The sequence below is a fragment of the Ixodes scapularis genome, unplaced genomic scaffold, assembly GCF_016920785.2.
Source record: "Ixodes scapularis isolate PalLabHiFi unplaced genomic scaffold, ASM1692078v2 PGA_scaffold11__112_contigs__length_91849675, whole genome shotgun sequence".
Taxonomy (NCBI): domain Eukaryota; kingdom Metazoa; phylum Arthropoda; class Arachnida; order Ixodida; family Ixodidae; genus Ixodes; species Ixodes scapularis.
The window spans coordinates 60,058,780-60,077,189 of NW_024609837.1; the positions used below are offsets into that span (position 1 = coordinate 60,058,780).

Below are 18,410 nucleotides of genomic sequence, written 5' to 3' on the forward strand. Positions count from 1 at the left end.
GCAGCACAATTATGTTGTGCGGCAAAGCCCAACATAGCAGCGGTGCTTCTTTCATATTTCTTGTACCGTAATTGTATCTGTGCACTTTGATACTGTCTACATTCCGGACACAATTGCTCAAGTACATTCGGGAAATTCACACAGTCCCTGCGTACCGTTCCTACCAGAAAACGTCTCGCTCAGAACAATGAGAGATTCTAAAACGATCCTTCTCTGCTAATAAAGGTGACCTCTGAGATTAGCAATGGTATTTTTTTTAAGAAAGTAATTCTACTATGCAAAGAAAGAAAAGCGAGTAAAGCCCACCTTCTTGGAAAGATCACGGCACCGCTGTGCCTTTTCCTCTCTGATGCGTTCTCGCTGCTCCTGTGCCTTGGCCTGTTTCTCCTGATGACGTTGAAGAGTCTCCGAGAGCGGCCTGCAGCAAGTGGACAGCACACCTTTTTCGTAACATTAATTATTCAAAGTTGCTTATGTTACAGAAGCGTTATTAAGTAACTGTATTTTACCTAGAGTTCCCGGTGAATTAATTTTCCAAAACTTTGCACATACAACTGCAAAAGTGATAATGTAATATCAAACATATTTCTGGAAGATCACCGAGTGATTGTGCACGTGTCCAAAGGCACAATAAGCATCCACCCTCTACTTTGGAAACATTAGAAAAATAAGACATGCCAAGCACCAGACCCTGACTTCTTAGCAGACCTAGCTAGCCAAGATTCTCCTACGCTGCTTCTCTGAGAATGCTGGAGCAATGTAACAAAGCTCGATGTGCACATGCCGGTGCTAGGCAGTAAAGCACACTCCACCACGTGCCTGCTCTGCATCTTTGCTTTCAGATAGCCGCATGCGAATAGTGGATTCTGAGTTCAAAGCAAGTTCGAAGCAAATAGTGGTTTTGGCCGAATACTTTCAAACCGAATATTGAATAGTTTCTCCAAGCCTTTCACCACTGTTGCACCATGCTTACACGAAAACCTAACTAGACTCGTCAAAGTGGTTCCCATGCTTGCCCACTTGTCCATTTATAAGCTAATTTTTATCAAATTATATTTATGAACTGACCTGAGAAAGTCCTGTGCCTCGAGATGGCAAGTAAACAACGAATATGACGTAAAACAAAGCTTATAGAGATGTCCATCTATACCTTATTGAATGGATTTACAAACCTTGCTATATGAGAATATGCTTTCTTCAATCTAGAATTTAAAAAAAAAAAGAATCACAAGTGATAAACACAGGTTGTCAGGGCATCTCTGCATAACATATATGCTCACATAACAGCCAGTTTAATTTTGAAAAATTTACTGCAATGCAAATATCAACATTCCCAAAGTTTTTTTTTTTTTTTAAGTACACCAGATGCATGCATGCACCATCCCACTTTGAAAGTGTGTTTTTCGCTCAAGCACGCAAATTGCGATGTTCACACTTTTAAAAGTGTTGATCGCAAAGGGTGACCCCGTCAAGTGTGTTTCTTTCCCAGCACCGGTGCGCTGTCGAGAAGCAGCACGTGCGGAGCTCGCTTTCGCGGGTGTTGCTTCTTTGCAGTGCAGCTATGCTCGGTAAGAGAGGCGCACTCAACTGGACCAACCTGCTGCAATCAACATTACAAAAATATGAACATCGCAGCTCATCTCGAAGTGAATATTGAATAGTGCATTATTCGAAACCACTCTTACAAATTTTTAATATTCGCATAACACTCCTGAGTCAAACAAGTGTCCTCCAGTTTTTCACGATTATATCTCCCAACTTCTGGATGGGCCTTGCTTGGTATCTTGCTGTAGTCCCCGCATCTGGAGTAAGCTGGTCTAGAGAACAGGTAACCCAGACCACAAAATTTTGTTTGCCTGAAATTTTCTAAAAATATACACTTCAGGAAAATTCCGAGACATACTGTCACAAACAAAAGAAAGCAGGTGTGTGCGAAAACTAAGACAAAGTGGCTCATCGGGAAAACCTGTACCCGCAACTAAAATGGAAAGTACCGCACATTTTGCGACAATGACGAAAGGGGTGACTGGCTCGTCTGCTTTGCCCATCGCGGCTTTTTCGTGGCCCTTGGAAGTCGACAGGTTGTCTTGCGTGTCACGCGCAACGAGGCAAACATGTGTTGAGTGGGAAACAATGCTCCCAAGACTGTCTTCCCTTCTTATGTACTTTCACTTTAAAGTTAGTTCACTCATTTGCATTTGAGTGTGATCGCCTCCGCGACAACTTGTGGCCACTGATGAGAGAAAACATTGGGGCCATCTATCGGGCAGTTCTGGAAACACTTCTGATCTGCGTACAACTAGACCGAAGGTTTTGCAGTATTCGCAAAATCAAATCTATGGTGCATAGGCAATGAAAAATCTTTGCCGAGGATTCGCTCCCATCTTTGACCATACCTCGGCAAACCTCACTCATGAGGGCCCTCACTCACCCTCACTCACCCTCATCCTCACAGGTGAGGTGAGGGTGAGTGAGTTTCTGAACCAGGAAAATTCATGAGTGTGAGGGCCGTGAGGGCAGTGAGGGCTGTGAGGGCTGTGAGGGCGGTGAGGGCGGTGAGGGCGGTGAGGGCGGTGAGGGCGGTGAGGGCGGTGAGGGCGGTGAGGGCCATGAGGGCGGTGAGGGTCGTGAGGGTCGTGAGGGTCGTGAGGGTCGTGCGGGCGGTGAGGGCCGTGAGGGCCGTGAGGGCCATGAGGGCGGTGAGGGGTATGAGGGCCATGAGTGCGTGAGGGGCATGAGGGGCGTGAGGGCCATGAGTGCGTGAGGGGCGTGAGGGCGGTGAGTGGCGTGAGAGCCATGAGCGCGTGAGTGGTGTGAGGGTGGTGAGTGCGTGAGGGGTGTGAGGGCCATGAGTGCGTGAGAGCAGTGAGTGGCATGAGAGGCGTGAGGGCTGTGAGGGCCGTGAGGGCGGCGAGTGCATGAGGTGGTGTGGGGGGCCATGAGTGCGTGAGGGCGGTGAGTGCGTGAGGCCCCCTTCAGATCGAGCATCTTTCTCAGCAATTCTGGTGTTAATGACTGGTTGTTCTCTAGCTTTCCCTAGATCGACACGAATTGCTGAGATCGGGTCCGGCTCGAAATAAGCAAGCAACTCGGAGCAATTCGAATACGTTTGAAGCGGCTGCATCCAATCAGGGACGCAAAATTTTCACGTGATACCTCGTGCCGGTGATGATGACACCGAAAGACTTGGTTCTGGTTTGAAATCGATCGTTTTTTTGGAAATAAACTGTTTCAGAAAGGTGCATTAGTATTTTTAATGGGCGGTGAGTGGCGTGAGGGCGGTGACGCCGGTGAGTGGCGTGAGGGCAAAGAGTGGCGGAGGGCCGTGAGGGCGGTGAGTGGCATGAGGGCCGTGAGGGCGGTGAGGGCCGTGAGGGCGGTGAGTGGCGTGAGGGCTGTGAGGGCGGTGAGGGCCGTGAGGGCGGTGAGGGCCGTGAGGGCGGTGAGTGGCGTGAGGGCTATGAGTGCGTGAGGGCCGTGAGGGCCGTGAGGGCGGTGAGGGCGGTGAGTGGCGTGAGGGCGGTGAGTTTCGCGAGGGCCATGAGTGAGTGAGGGGCGTGAGGGCTGTGAGGGCGGTGAGGGCGGTGAGGGCCGTGAGGGCGGTGAGTGCGTGAGGGCCGTGAGGTTCAGTGAGGGTGAGTGAAGGGCTGAAGGTGAGTGTGACTGTGAGGGTGAGTGAGGGGCTCAAGGTGAGTAGCTGTGAGGGTGAGGGTGAGTGAGGGGCTTAGGTGAGTGTGGCTGTGAGGGTGAGGGTGAGTGAGGGCGACCTAAAATGCCGACCTCTGTCTTTGACACACGCTGTAAGATAGCACAGCACGACGAGAAAGGCCGCGAAGCATGCAGCCGCGCCCTCGTGCGCCGTGCCAATGGGTTCTTTTTTGCTTTCTAGTAGCCACCGACCCCAGATAACTGAGTCGGCAAAGCACCTCGCTCAAAATCTCACAGTGGTGACTTCAAATCCTGCTGGGGACTGAAATCTTATATGGTTCACTATGGGCGTAACACATTCGGGGTCGGTTTTTCGTTACAGCCGGCTGTTACAACCAAACGTTACAGAACTCCATGAAAATCAACCGATAAAACACATGCTGCATTTAAAGAGTTGGGCACCTCTTGCGTGAGGCAGAGGAGAGCTTCTCGTGCATTTGGAGGGCCCTTCCAGGAGTCCTCAGCTCCAGGTCTTCCAGGCAGTCCATCTGCTCTCCCCAGCTCAGTCCCATCTCGTACACCAGTTCCTCCGCTGAGTAAAACAACGAGCAGCACGGATCAGTGGAGAGGGCACCTCAATCTCTAACAGGCGTGCTGCAGCAGGCACCGAGCACCTAAGCAACACTACAAGACGGTGCAGGTGCAACATCTAGCTTGCCAAGGCATAAGGGGAGTCCTCATGTCTCGACGGTGCAGGTGAAACATCTAGCTTGCCACGACACAAGGGAAGTCCTTATGTCTTGATGGTGCAGGTGAAACATCTAGCTTGCCAAGACATAAGGGAAGTCCTTATGTCTTGATGGTGCAGGTGAAACATCTAGCTTGCCAAGACATGAGGAAAGTCCTAAACCTCACCAGGCGAAATGGCTTCATGACAATTATACTACAGTAGAACATCTCTATAACAAAGACTGATATGGCAAAGATCATGTAGGGTGTCCCAAGCGGACCTTCCGCTGTAAAACAAGCCAGAAAAATCAGCGCCTGCAAGTAGAGTTATAACTTTCACCGAATGCACACCGAGTAGGTCAATTTGACTGTGCAAAATTTCAAGCCACAGTTGTCGTCCTGTAAAAAAGATATGAGCAAGAAAACTGACCTAAATCGAGGTTGGGAGCGTTCGCAGACGACCGAGTTAGCGACGCCATTTACTTGTGGAGCCATCTCTGATAGGCACAGCGAGTAGACAACAGAGTGCTTCATCTGCTTGCGGCGCATATCGGTAGATGGCGTCCCAAGTAAATAGCGTCGCTGACTCGGTCGTCTGCGAACATGGCCAACCTTGACTCTGGCAGGATTCTTGCTCTCATTTTTTACAGGAAGAGAACTGCACCTTGAAATTTCATGTGGTAAAACTGAACTGCTCAGTGCACAAATGGTGAAAGCTAGAGTCCATAGATATCTCTCCAAGATATCTATGGACTATTGATGTCTTGGCATGACACCTTGGCAACATGTTGAACTCGGGCTATATGACATCTTATAGCCAAAAAAATGAATGTGTTGTCTACCAGTTTACTTGACTTACTTCTTTATTCTGTTGTCCCTGATATTTCGATTCCTTCTAAAGTGTTTCCCAACTCGAGGAGAATAAGGGGGGAGGGGGGAGGATTCATTGAGGATTGTAACATGTATCGAACCTGGATTATATTGAGATACCAAAGATACGTCTGAAATTGTATTTCATAGATAAACAGAAATGCTATTAGAAATTGGTTTTGTGAAGGATACCTGCTATTGCAATGCTGCCTACGCTGTGCAGAACCATAGTGTGAGAAAGGCTCTTTAGGTGGGGAGACACAGCTCCCTGCCGTGACCAGATAATGTCCTCCTGTGCGCTAAAGTTCTCGGAGTCAAGTATAGATGGCGCTGCGAACTGTAGGCCGGGTGGTTTGGGTACGACCGACCGTCTGGGCAAGATGCGTGATCAGTGCTTTAGGGAGCTTGCGCGAGGAAGGCTACTGTTCTGGGTGTAGTGTTGAAGAGGGCGTTTTCTACTTTATCGCCTGCCTTGTTTTGGCATGAGTTAGACCATCCCAAAATAGTAAACCAGGGTAAAGAACAGACAGGGGGGGGGGGGGTTTGACCCGCCAAACCCCCCCGCCCCTCCCCCGCCCTTTTTCTGCCTACGCCACTGGTCACTACGCACAACAGTCGAACCCTTGAGTTCTCGAGTCAAGGTGGATAGCGGCGAGCAGCAATAGATTTATGGACCTTACACCACGGTACTCGCCCCTCTCAGCCTAGCACATCTAGGGTAGGCAATGCCGCCAAAAATATCCCAACTATTCCTGATTAGAAAACAAAAAATACATATACCGTATTTACTCGCACAATGAACGCAGTCGCGTAATGAACGCACTCCCCAAGTCGGCTCTCAAAATTTTGACTTTTTTTTTTCACTTGCATAATAAACGCACCCCCAACACGGATGTCAAAATTTTGACCCCCTCCCCCCACAGCGCTAAATTAAGGCACTTTTCTATCCTGGTGCAGCGAGGTCGCGAATGCATGGGCAGCGTGGGCAAACAAAACGCCTTGCAAAAGGCGTTAAAAAAATTCGAAAAGATCCAACGGAAGCAAAAAAAAAAAAAAAAAAGCTCCTCTCCATGTTCTTACATGGAGAGGAGCTTTTTTTTCTTTTTTTTTTTTGCACGGCGCAGTCTGGACTTTGGGTTCGCGCGCCGCCGCGCGCAAGGAGGTAAGAAAGAGAAGCGCTCTAAGTTGAACGAAACAACTTGCGAAAGGCGGCAAAAAGAAAAGAAAAAAAAAACCCACCGAACTGAGAGAAAAAAAACAAAAGGAAAAGTTGAGTTTTTTTTTTTTTTTTTTCTTTTGCACAGCGCAGTTTGGTTACGGGGGGGGGGGGGGGGGGGGGGGGGGGGGGGTCGCGCACTGCGCTTAGGGAGGTGAGAAAGAGGAGCGGAGAAGCGCTCTAAGCAAACGAAACAGCTTGCGAAAGGCGGCAAAAAGAAAAACAAAAAAACAACCTATGGAACTACAACCTATGAGATAAGAAAAAAAAAAAAGATTAGCTTTTTTTCTTTTTTTTTTTTTTGCAGAGCGCAGTTTGGTTACGAAGGTCGTGCGTCGCGCGCAAGGAGACAAGAAAGATAAGCGGAGAGCCCTCGCCTAAGCAACGCCTAAGCAAACAAGACAGCTTGCGAAAGGCAAAGTCTAAGCAAACAAGACAGCTTGTGAAAGGTGGCAAAAGAAAAAAAACCCAAGGAACTAGGAAAAAAAAAAAAAAGATTTTTTTTTTATTTTTTTTTTTTTTTTTGCACAGCTTAGTTTGGTTACGGGGTCGGGCGCCACGCGCAAAGAGATAAGAAGTTACTTCGATTTTTCAAAATAAAAGGTCCGTTCATTATGCGAGTAAATACGGACGCAAAAATTTTACTTCGCGTAATGAACGCCCCCCCCCTAACTTTGCATCGATTTTTCGGAAAAAAAAGTGCGTTCATTCTGCAAGTAAATACGGTATATACATCTGTACACTACTAAGTAAAGCCACGTGCACCTGCTCATCAATCTGAATGCGAGTTGTAATGTTCTTTCTGAAATTAGGGGTTGTTTGGTGTTGGGGATCCCACACAAATATCGAGCCCGTCATTGGTGTGCTGGGTGGAAGGCAAGGTGGGGAAAATAAACATGTTAGAACGTATACCGCGACCACAGTCAAGCTTTGGAATAAGAATGTTATCCCAAAAATTATAGCATGACGCTCAAAGACGCGTCTGTTTGCATTTCCTCGAGCATGCCTCGAACCTTCTATGCTCACCTTCAGGCAGCATACTTCCAGGCCGTTCGAGCTTTCCAAGTACTTTCAGGAAAAAAAAGTGTGAGATAAACCACAGGAATTCTTTCCCAGCAGAATGTGTCGCAGTGATAAAACTTGTGGTGCCCTCTAGGAGAAGGCAGAGCAAGCAGACAGAGGGGGACATTATCTGGTCGCGTGCTCCTAAGGGGGGCCGGCCGCAGTCTCCTCGCCTGAACAGGCCTACCTTACACCATGTGCAGAACTAACGCAACACTATGCCCATCACCAAAAGTAGTTTTCTCTTCTAGACACCACATATATAGTGTTCATAAAGTTGTAAGATGCAAATAAGCTGTCTGTAGAAGGTGTGAGCAACAAGAGCTTAAAGTAAGTTGCCCCCCCTCCCCCCCAAAAAAAAGAACAATACACTTTGGAAGTGGTGAAGGTGGCCACAAAGATTACTGTATGCATCTGCTAACATGAAATGCACACTGAGAACTTGAATTAAACTTAAAGGGAAAATACCCTTTTGTTTTCTACAAGGCAAATCACATAGGCATGAAATGCACACATCATGATACAGTCGAGCCCGGTTATATCACACTCGGGTATTTCAAATTATTGTTTATATCAAAGAGTCCAAACATCCCCTTGAAAATCACTGTAACAGTATAGGAGCGTTGTCTCTTTGTATCCAACTCCCATGGTGGGGACACTCTATATAGCGCACAAAGCCCGTTGCTTTTACCGCGATGCAATTGCGCCGGTGGCGAGCACATCGCTTGCGTTGCGAGGCTGGCAGACCGCCAAGCCCGCAGGCGCATAGAGAGAGTAGGGAGCTTGGTAGAAGAGCGTGTTGGTTTAAGTCATGGATGAAGAAATAATAAAACAATTAAAACAGGGACAACACAACCACATCTATCAGGGAGTGTTCGCTGTCGGAAAGGTAGCCTGCACCTTTTCCCCGAACACAGCTGCTGCAGTGTTCAAAGAAAGCCTAAAAACAAAATAAAAAAAAAAAAAAAAAAGTCTTCAGCAAGTTGAGTGTGTTGACAACGGGTATTGCAATTGCACTTCCAACGCCTTATCTTTGTTTACCTTTTTCTTTTGCCGTTATTGCTTTGCCCGTCTTTTTTCATTTTATTTTTGCCTTTTTTTTTTGCTTGAATTTAGTGAACTTACTTTTTTGTTGCTTGCTTAACGTTCGTTATTTGTTTATACTCTTGCTTTTTCATTTTTCTTTCTTTTTTTTTCTTATTTTCATGTTTTGTCGCTTAAGCCATGTAAAGGTCCCGTCAGGTGCATATGCAAGTGCGGGGGCGTTTGAGGTCTCTGCCAAGTACGCTCTACTGTATTTAGAGGCTCTTGAATGTTCTATTTGGTAAGCTCCCGTTTGTTGCGACCTTCGGTATTAGCAAAGACATCGAGAATTATCAACTCGAGCTCCTAATTTAAAATTTTTGTATCTCAAATTATTGATATATCAAACTATTTTATGGTCCCTTTTGAATTCGATGTATTCGGGTTAGACTGTAAAGCTTGAATGAAGATTATTGAGACTTCCTTTCTGTGACCGACTTGGTTTGGTGGCTGCAGAGGCACTTTACCTTCAAAAGCTTCCGAATCATCAACGTCCACACCGTCATCTTCAAAAGGCGAGACAACACTGTTGGCAACGGCCTCTTGCGGATCCGTCTGCACCAAGAAAATCAGTGGTCAGTGTGATGAACAAAGTGAGTGCGTTTATGAAGAATTCAAGTAGACTAAACCAAACAAATGACAACGAAACAAGCAAAGCTAAAAGATTAAAAACCAAGCCACAAGTATTAAAACATGGAAGGTCCCAAAAAGCTGAGAGACTATTACTGACACATGTACACCTTTTGGTATAGATTGTAATTTAAAAAAAAAACATGTCGCATAGATTCCCCCCGACATCCCCCCCCCCTTACAGCCTATAAAACAAAACAGCAACCTTCACTTTCAGTCTTATAATGCATAAAATACATTATAGGAAATTGGTGAGGGAGTTGGTGTGTCATGTGACGTATATTTTCCCGGAAAATTTAGCAAGGTAACTGAATGGTCCCGTGATGTTGATTTCCCCCGCTAAATTTGGTAGGGAAACTGCAACAGTGTCTAGGTCACAAGACATTAATTTTTCCACTAAATACAGCTTGTAACTGAATTGTGTGTAAATGTTCACATGACATCACTTTCCTGCTAAATCTAGCGAGGAAACTAAATTGATGTTTTGGCCACAAGACGTAAATTTTTGCACTAAATTTGGCCGGAAAACTGAGTCGCCGTATAGGTAACGTGCCAAGGTCAAGTTCCCTAAAAGTACAGGTCACGTGACGCCACTTTCCCCGCTAAATTTAGCAGAAAATGCCCGGACAAACAGAGAGAAGGACAAAAATTTTGGATTGGGAAAGGTGGCTCTAAAAAGCAGCTCATGCTTTAAAAACGCTCGAGTCCGAACACGATGGATGCTAGAAACTCGGGAAACCGACGAGGAGATCGGACTAGCATTGTTTTCTTTCGTTAGCTTCCTTGGTGTCAGAAAACCACCGTGATCCTATACTTGACCAACCTCCTTGTTACTTCAACATCTGAACGTGTTGCCAAACGAGATGCACTGCCGAACCCAGGTACCCCAAATCCCGTCCCCACTCCTGCCCGTTTCGATCTGGACTGGCACCGTACCACCCTGCTGTCGCGCATCATTAGTGCACGATGAATGTCGAAAACCTCAGATGCGGTTGTACCGCGCCAGCTAAATTTCTCCTCTACAGCGAAGACACCAGACGCCCAAAAGGGCCAACTCAATTTCCCCATATAAACATACGCACAACGCAATCGGTTATGCCAGCTACTCACCCTAGCATCCTCCAGGGGCGAGGCAATCCTAGACAGCACCATCCTGTCAATCGCCTCCGCCTCTTCCTCCTCGGCAGCCTTCAAGGAGCGCAGGCTCTCGCGGCTTGCCCTCTGCGACTGGGGACGGTCTCTCCTCCCTTGCTCCCCTCTCCTTCGCGACCTCTCTCTCTCGTCTGAACCCACGAAACTCTTTGACTTGGAACCCAGCGTCGGAGTGGGCGGAGCTGCGAAGCCATTCTTTTTGGGCTCGCGCCGGAGGGCGAGCGACGGCATGGACGTGGCGCTACGCGGCCCGACGTGGTCTCTCGCTGCAACGTTTCTGGGCCGAGGGTTCTTGGCGACGACGGGCGGGCCGGAGGACAGCGGCGCCGACGACCGTCGAGTTTTCGGGCGAACGGAAGAGGCGGGAGCGACGGCGATCGCGGGAGCGGAAGGTGACCGCGCGACTCCTCCGCGGGGTGGCTCCGACGAGTGGTGTGAGTTCGGCGCGTTCGGATGGCGGGGTGCAAACTTTTTGGGCGGCGAGTTGCGCGACCTCGTCTTGTTGCGGCAGACGGTTTCCCATCCCTCGGAGTCATCTGGGGAGAAATGTAAGGTTGTTTTTGTAGCGGCGGGATTAGTACGTGGAACTGATGGAACTTGAATGAACTCGTATGAGCCCGTAAGAGTTCATACAGACTTTTATTTATTGGGAAAAAAAATTAGAGCCGTGTTTGCTAGAGAGGGGTTCTCAGAACTCGTATAAACTCATCCAAGTTTATTTAATTTCTTTTTGCTTATTTCTAAGGTACCTACAGTGCACAGAGGTAGTCATGAATAATTTTTCCAAGCCTTTCAGTACCGTGCACCATACAAAATTTCAGCTGAACTCATGCACATTGTTCCCAACTTTCCACTTGCCCACTTCTAAGCTCAGTTAATTTTACTGTCGCTATATTTAGGAACTATGGCATGTAAACGACAAAATTGACACAATATCCTAATCTAGAAAATCAATCCATTAATCCACTTGCTATGTGCAAATATTCATTCTTCAATTTCAAATTTAACAAACAAACAAAAACAAAAAACAAGCACGAAGGATGAGCATGGGTTTTCAAGACATCACTGCCTAACACATGCACCTGCATAATTGCGGCAGGTCAGCCCCGTTGAGTGTGCTTCTCACCGAGCACCAGTGCACCGCGGGCAAGCAATAGCCGCGGAGCCCGCCAGCTCTGCGGGTGTTGCTTCTCCACAGTGCACAGATGCTCGGTAAGAAGCACACTCAACGGGGCTAACTTGCTGCGATCGACACTTGACAAGTATGAACATAGGAGTTGGAAACTACTATTCAAAAATTCAAATATTAGCACACCACTACACAGAGGTCATGACTGCATAGGGTAAATGATACAAAAAGCTATTTTTTTTTCTCACATACAAAAGCACATTGCTCGACAACAGAATTATTAAACCAAAATGAAATACAATGCATCAAAAACATAATGCACAGAGAAAACACACAAGAGGGTCTAAGTGAAAGGAAGAAAACATGGCAAACCTATACGGGTTCATGAGCAACTGCATATCAGACATATACTACTTCCAATACATTTACTTCTTAGCCCTTTCTAAATCCTCACTGCACGGTTACATAAAGCTACAGAAAGACCTCGACCCAAGCGATGAAAGAAGATATAAAAAAAACTCCCGTCCAGATTCTTTCTCGTCGCCGCTCACTCACCGAGATCGACGGCCATGGGGTCCAACGAAACGCTCTTTGTCAGCAACGTTGCCTCGCCACAAGCATTCGGACCCTTCACCATGTCCGCCCAACTGTGACCGCTCGAGGTACTGCTCAGAGACAGCGTCGATTCGCTCTTCCGAACTTCGCCTAACGGTTTGGCAACGTTGGAAATTGGCTTGGGTGGACTGACGACGGTGGTTGCCTTGCGAACGGTCGCTGTGGTCACGACGGTGCTCGAAGCTGCCCCCCTTGCTGGTGGAGCTGTTCTTGCTGGGTTGACAGCTCCGGGCCTAGAGGAAGGAGGTACTGAAGGCCGTGAAGGAGCATGAAACCGCTGGGACGGCGACCCGGTCTTCAGCGAAGAACTGTAAGAGGCTGGCTTGGGTTCTAAAACAAGAACGAAGGTGCCGACTTTATTAATGTGAAAAATTGTAACCATAGTCTCATTTAACGCGTCTCGTTACTAGAGGTCCGTGAAGAACAGAACTTGTTTACAGAACTCTCCTCATTTAGCTCCAAGAAACAACGCTTTCAATGTGCCTGCTGCTCTCCCACTCACCACCTAGAAAAGCCACGACTTCCCGTCGCTACCGCCATCAACCATTCAGTGGTCAATACATAGAGCTGAAGAAAGATCTACACCGTCCAGATCCCAAAAGACAAGAATTTTCTGAATCCTAGAGTTGGTTCAGAAAACTACCAAACATGCATTTGATTTCCATTAATCCACTCGACTGAGGACTTTGGCCATTTTCTCGAGTCTAATTTAGAACAAGTTTGTGTAAATCGTAAAAACAATTGTCCGCACTATGCATGACGCACACAAAGTGAAATAATCCTCTGATCTCCCCAAGCCTTTACCTGGAGTGATCCTGGATTTGGCATCAGTCACACTGGGACGGGGTCCTGGTCTTGGCACTCTTGCAGATGTTGACTTGGCTGATGGACAAGCCTGAGACAGAATGGCTGCTGCCTGACCTGTCTTTTGAGGCTTAGGGGCCTCCGATGCTTTGGATGGCTCCGGTGTCTTGGACCGTTCCAAGGTCTTGGAGACTTCTGGTGGCTTGGACGTGTCCGTAGTCTTGGAGACTGCAGGGGTCTTAGCCGACGCCGTAGGTTTAGACCTATCGGAAGTCTCGGAGGCCTCTGATGACTTCGATAAATCTTGATCTTTGGCTACCTCTGAAGTCTTAGGTATATTAGAGGCCTGGTTGGACACTTCTGGAATCTCCAATGTTTCAGGCAACATGGCTGGTTTTGGAGAGCTAGACACTTCTATGGGCTTGGGTGCTTCTGTTTCAGGGTTTCTTAGGCATTCAGGTTCCGCAGGAACATCAGCATCATTGGCACTCTCAATGTTTCCAGTTATCTTCACTTCTTCTGAACTACTTGCTATATCTAAAATACTATTCTCCTGCTCCGAGCTATCTGCTTTTACTAAAGCCCTGGCCTCTTCAGAAGGCTTGGCTTCTTCAGAAGGCTTGGCCTCTTCCAAACGCTTTGGCTCCTCTGGGGTTGTTGCGGGTGCTCTTGCAACATCTTCCACTGTCACCACGGAATCTTGGGCCGATGTTGACGCTACACTCGACTCGGGGAATGATTTATTGACCACATTGTCAGCATGGCTGTCGTTAGCCGAAGTACCTACAAAATGGCAAGCATGAGAAATAAGCAGCACATAAGGTTCCCCAAGAGCTCACGATTATGCGACGACACATTACGTAAGACATTCAGTATGCAGACCAGAATTGAGTATGTAAAATAACATTCACCTAGCTCAGTAAATGAATATCGGAGAAACATTTGTTTTTCTTTAGAATACCTAATATATACTAAGAATGCAATAATCTAAAAGTATTTTTCTAAAAAACAAAAAACTGAAAGAAACAAAACGAAATAAGAGAATCGGTTTCTTCAATGAAGAGCTGCCCGATAATGGAACTTGAAGAACACAATGTTCGGTAAATGACAGCTTTAAAGAGCAACTCCGCTTCATTTTTGTTTTTAAAAAAAACAATGCAGTCCTCTTCAGCATCACCAAGAAGGACCACAGATAAAATATTAAAACATAGTTGTGACTACATGTTTTTAAAGTCTGGCAAACTTTGCAACGTGCCAAATTGCCGAAATCTGCTGACTCTAGTGGGCAAACTGAGGCACGACCAACAGCACAGTAAAGGCTACGGCATGTCCGTAGCCAACACTGAGCTAAACGTCATCACCATTGCCCCTTTTCGTTTGTTTTTACTTCTCCAGGCATGCGTAACGGGCGACGTCAGTGACGCTTTTTCTCGGCACTCAGCGGTGTCCAAGTGATTGCCGTCGACAGCGCAGTGCGTGTCTTGGGAGCCATCCGGCCATCCTGCCGCTATCACCATCTCCCGTGACACAACCGCCGTCGGCGTCTCACCGTTTGTGATTAGGGCGTCTTCGTCCCGCAATGTTCTCCGCAATTTGTTGCGAGATCCACGACTCTGCAGGCAAGGCTAGTGCCACTCGCGCGCAGTAGTGGTGTTCTAGTTCGGGAGAGCTTAGCCGAGGTCGGGAAACAATCTATGAAAACTCCCTAATGTCTCTCGGAGTTTCATTCGCATCATGTGCGCAGACTGATGCCACAGCTGTGCAGACGTCACCGAATGTAGTAGGCACCAACACGTAAGAACCTTACCGAAAACTGGCGAAATGTGCAGTGCAGACGACACCCTTTTCGCCCGTCGTGTAGAGGGTTACGGTAATATGTGACATCTTGTACCGAGTGACAGTCATGTTTTTGGCGACCCGAGGTCAATGCTGCCAGATGGAGCCGAAGTTTCGGTTTCTGCTCACGTGTAACGTAAGATTTAACAACATGCACCACACTTTTCGCAAAGCAAATGACGTAGTGCTTTTTATTAGTGCTTTTTAATGTGAAATCACACATTATCCCGAAATTTTCAGAATTGAGCAAAGTTACCCTTTAAAGGTCTAAATATAAAGGAGAGGGGTGTAAATGCTTTTAGGTTACATGGTACAAGCTACCACCCGATACAAAAGGTATAGCCAACACCATCCATTTATGTACCGCATTTTCCGGTGTGCAAGACACACGTTTTTAAAAAAATTTTCGGAGGTGCGTCTTAAACACAGGTGCGTCCTATATACTAATTTTTACTTAGAAACGTGCGAAAAGTGGGGGGTGCGTCTTAAACAATGATGCGTCTCATACATAAGACACAATTTTTTTCCCCAATTTTCGGCGATGCGTTTTATACACAGGTGCGTCTTATACACTGGAAAATATGATATACTGAATGACCGTCATACCTGAATCCGAAGAGCTTATCGACTTGCCGGTCTCTGGCACCACCTTGAGAACACAGTCTGCTCCAGAAGCATCCTGGTGCTCTAAGCTCTGCACCGAGCCGGCCCCAGAGACCGTGCATGGAGCGGCAGCTGCTGGAATGGACTCCGGACCACACTGCGTTCCGACCGTGAGCCGCGAAGGTCGCTGCGCAAGTCCGGGCCTTGGAGCCATGAAGTTCCGCGGAACGGGTTTACCCAAGGACGGCTTGCGCACTTCCCACGTTAGGCAGGTCGGCCTGGATGGTTGCAAGATTCCGCAATCAATGCCAAAAAAAAAAAGTTTTGTTTATAAGTGTCAGGTAAAAGTAACTCTGTTGTGAGTTTGTTTACACAGTGAGAAATTAGTCAGCCCCCAATGGGTGTCGGACGTGTCCAAAGCAGATGAGAAACTTAGCCAGTGCAGTACTGCTGCAAGCCTGGGGTCTATAGTACGAGCACCACCCAGTAGTGGTAAAGGACCGCGCGCCAGTGTGGTGCCGATTCAGATAAAAACAGGCAGGGGTGAGGACGGAACCCGGAAGATATGGATCCTGCAGCGTGAGCTTTCGCTCCACATACTCTGAATTGTGACGTGTTAACATACACGACCACCGATCCCTCGGGAATGTTTTCCGTCCTACCTGTTTGGAGGGGGAGTGCTTTCGAGCTGTTTGCTCAGCTGGATCCAGTTGATCAGCGCTGTGAACTCCTTCCGGTAGTTCTCCAGAATAAGAATGGCTTCCTGCAAAAGCAAAATATCAAGATCAGAAATCAAATGCCACAAAGAAAAAAATATTGTGGAAATGGCCCCTATCGGTGACTGAGCTCGAATTCTTGTTAGTGCAGGGAGGAAGTGTCAAAAACACACTTTGTACAAGGCTGGACTGAACAACGGTCAATGTAATAGGGCTACAAAAAAATGTCCTTGCCTCCTCCAATACATCTTTACATCGTATAGTAGTATTAAAATTAATGTATCAATGTATTTCTTCCCAACAGCATCTGAATCTTCTCATTTGCTGCATTACCATGACAACTGTTCCCTTTAAATAAGAGAGCCATGCCAGAAGAAAACAACTGAGAAAATACCAGTGTTGAAAACAGGTTTAAGTGTGGGTACATGAATGTTGGTTTGGCATCATTTTTAATTGCCAATTTCACAATTATTCTTAATTTGCAATACTAAAAAGCATACCGGAAAGGGTAAAGGCCGGTGATTCCGAAAACATAGGCAGTTGGGGTAGCTCGAAAAATCACCGGAGCACCCTGCACCCGCACCTTGCACTCCAAGGTGCTCTCGTCGGTCTCGCAGGTGTGGTAGATCTCGTCCACGGCTCGCTGCAGGTTCTCGAACAGGTAAGCCCAGTAGCGGGCTCGTAGACCTTTGTCCGGACCGCGGCCGGCTGACGACGACCTCGCGCGAAGCTTGGCGCCCCCGCGTGCGGCGGCGTTTGGCGGTGTCCCCATACCGGCGGCAGGAAGGGGAGGCTTCAGCGCCGGCGACGGCGACATTCACCAACGGGGCAGATACTCTAGGAGCCTGATTCCCGAAAAGACGGCGTGAAACGTCAGAGGGACCGTGAAAGGGAGGCGGGTGGTGGAGATCTGAATCGGCACACCCGAGCAGAGTTAATGCGGAACGCAAGTTCGTCTGCTTCTTGAGCAGGGGTTGTGATGATGTCAGGACGCCGAGCTCCTATTGGCCGATTGAACAAAATGGTGAGTAGACTTCCCAAGGCATCTAGCATTGAGGTCAACCCACTATCCTTTTAATCAAAGCCAATCTGAGCTCGACGTCGTTCCGACGTCTTCACAACCCCTGTGCAAGAAGCAAACAAACTTGCACCAAGCATAACTCAATTTGCATTGAATGTGGCGTCCTCTCGTTTAGGGCCTCTGCCTCAAAGAGCCACTGAAAAGAAAAAAATCGTTTTTTCTAAACAGTCTAGGTGAGACGTGCGTGTCAAGAAATACATTTTTTTAGAAAATTTTTTTTTTGTGTGCAATATTGATGGCGCAAGATTTATGTTAGTTGCATCTGAATTATGCATGCAAGTTCATGACATCACAAAATGGCCATACACTCTTTCCACCTCAAAGAGATGGTCATACTCTCCACTTTAACGTGATGGCCACAGCTTCTCCCCCAGACGCCCGAAATGCCAAGATAAAACAGGTGGAAAGGAGGTAACCACCTACTAAATTGTGTCTCGCGCCGTCAAAATTGCTCTAAAAATGTTTGTTTTTTCGCATAGACTTAATTTTTTTACTTGCGTGTCCCAACCAGACTGTGCAAAAGAAATTGTATTTTTTCTTTTCAGTGACCCTTTAAAAGGGCACTAAACCACTTTTTGTGATGGTTTATTTACGGCCGTAACCCAATGTGTGGTCTCTAAGCATCCTAAGAAACCAAACGTTACGTTCATGCAGAATCTCCTCGTCCGTCAATGCCCTCCGGTATTTACGATAGTTCGAAGGTAATCAATCTTTGATACCGATTTTAATAGAGAAAGGGCCCATAGACTGAGTTATGACCGTAAACAGACTACCGTGGGAAATGGTTTAGTGCCCCTTTCACTGAGGAAATTTGCTGAACCTAAACCACAGTTTTTACGAGAGACATAAATGCGTCTATGAATAGAACTAGTGCTTTAACAACAGACAATTCCTGAGAAAATGAGCCGAAAAGTTGGACAAGTAATTTCAAGGGTTAAGTAGATGACTCTGTTGACTCCGCCGATAACAAAAGACCCACTCGGAGTGCGTGGCCCAGCCCCCGTCTCAGCCACACACTACGATTGGGTCTTTCATATTGGTGGAGACTGTACCTTCTCTCCCACGAGCCGGTATCTTGTTAAGCATCACGGAGTCCTTCACGTGATGGGTAGCATTGCAGAGCAACTACTGGCCAGCGGTTTAATTTTTACTCTTCATTTCTGTTGTGCTGCTTCAGAGGTTTCGATCAACCTCTGACAAGCCTTACTAAGTAAACTGCTTATCACCAAAAATAAA

At 47.2% G+C, this 18,410-nt stretch overlaps 1 protein-coding gene across 1 annotated transcript in view; it reads right to left on the bottom strand.

Moving 5' to 3' along the window:
• The window catches only part of LOC8036132 (S phase cyclin A-associated protein in the endoplasmic reticulum), a 126,068-nt gene that overhangs the window by 105,024 nt on the left and 2,634 nt on the right, over window positions 1–18,410 (bottom strand). The window contains exons 2-10 of the mRNA XM_042288939.1: window positions 16,677–16,938; window positions 16,040–16,140; window positions 15,381–15,655; window positions 12,939–13,721; window positions 12,075–12,464; window positions 10,349–10,926; window positions 9,076–9,163; window positions 4,111–4,240; window positions 307–418 (exon numbers count right to left, since the gene is read on the bottom strand). Of these exons, the coding sequence (XP_042144873.1) occupies window positions 307–418; window positions 4,111–4,240; window positions 9,076–9,163; window positions 10,349–10,926; window positions 12,075–12,464; window positions 12,939–13,721; window positions 15,381–15,655; window positions 16,040–16,140; window positions 16,677–16,910 (2,691 nt within the window). The 5' untranslated portion in view covers window positions 16,911–16,938. The remainder of the gene's footprint in view (window positions 1–306; window positions 419–4,110; window positions 4,241–9,075; window positions 9,164–10,348; window positions 10,927–12,074; window positions 12,465–12,938; window positions 13,722–15,380; window positions 15,656–16,039; window positions 16,141–16,676; window positions 16,939–18,410) is intronic.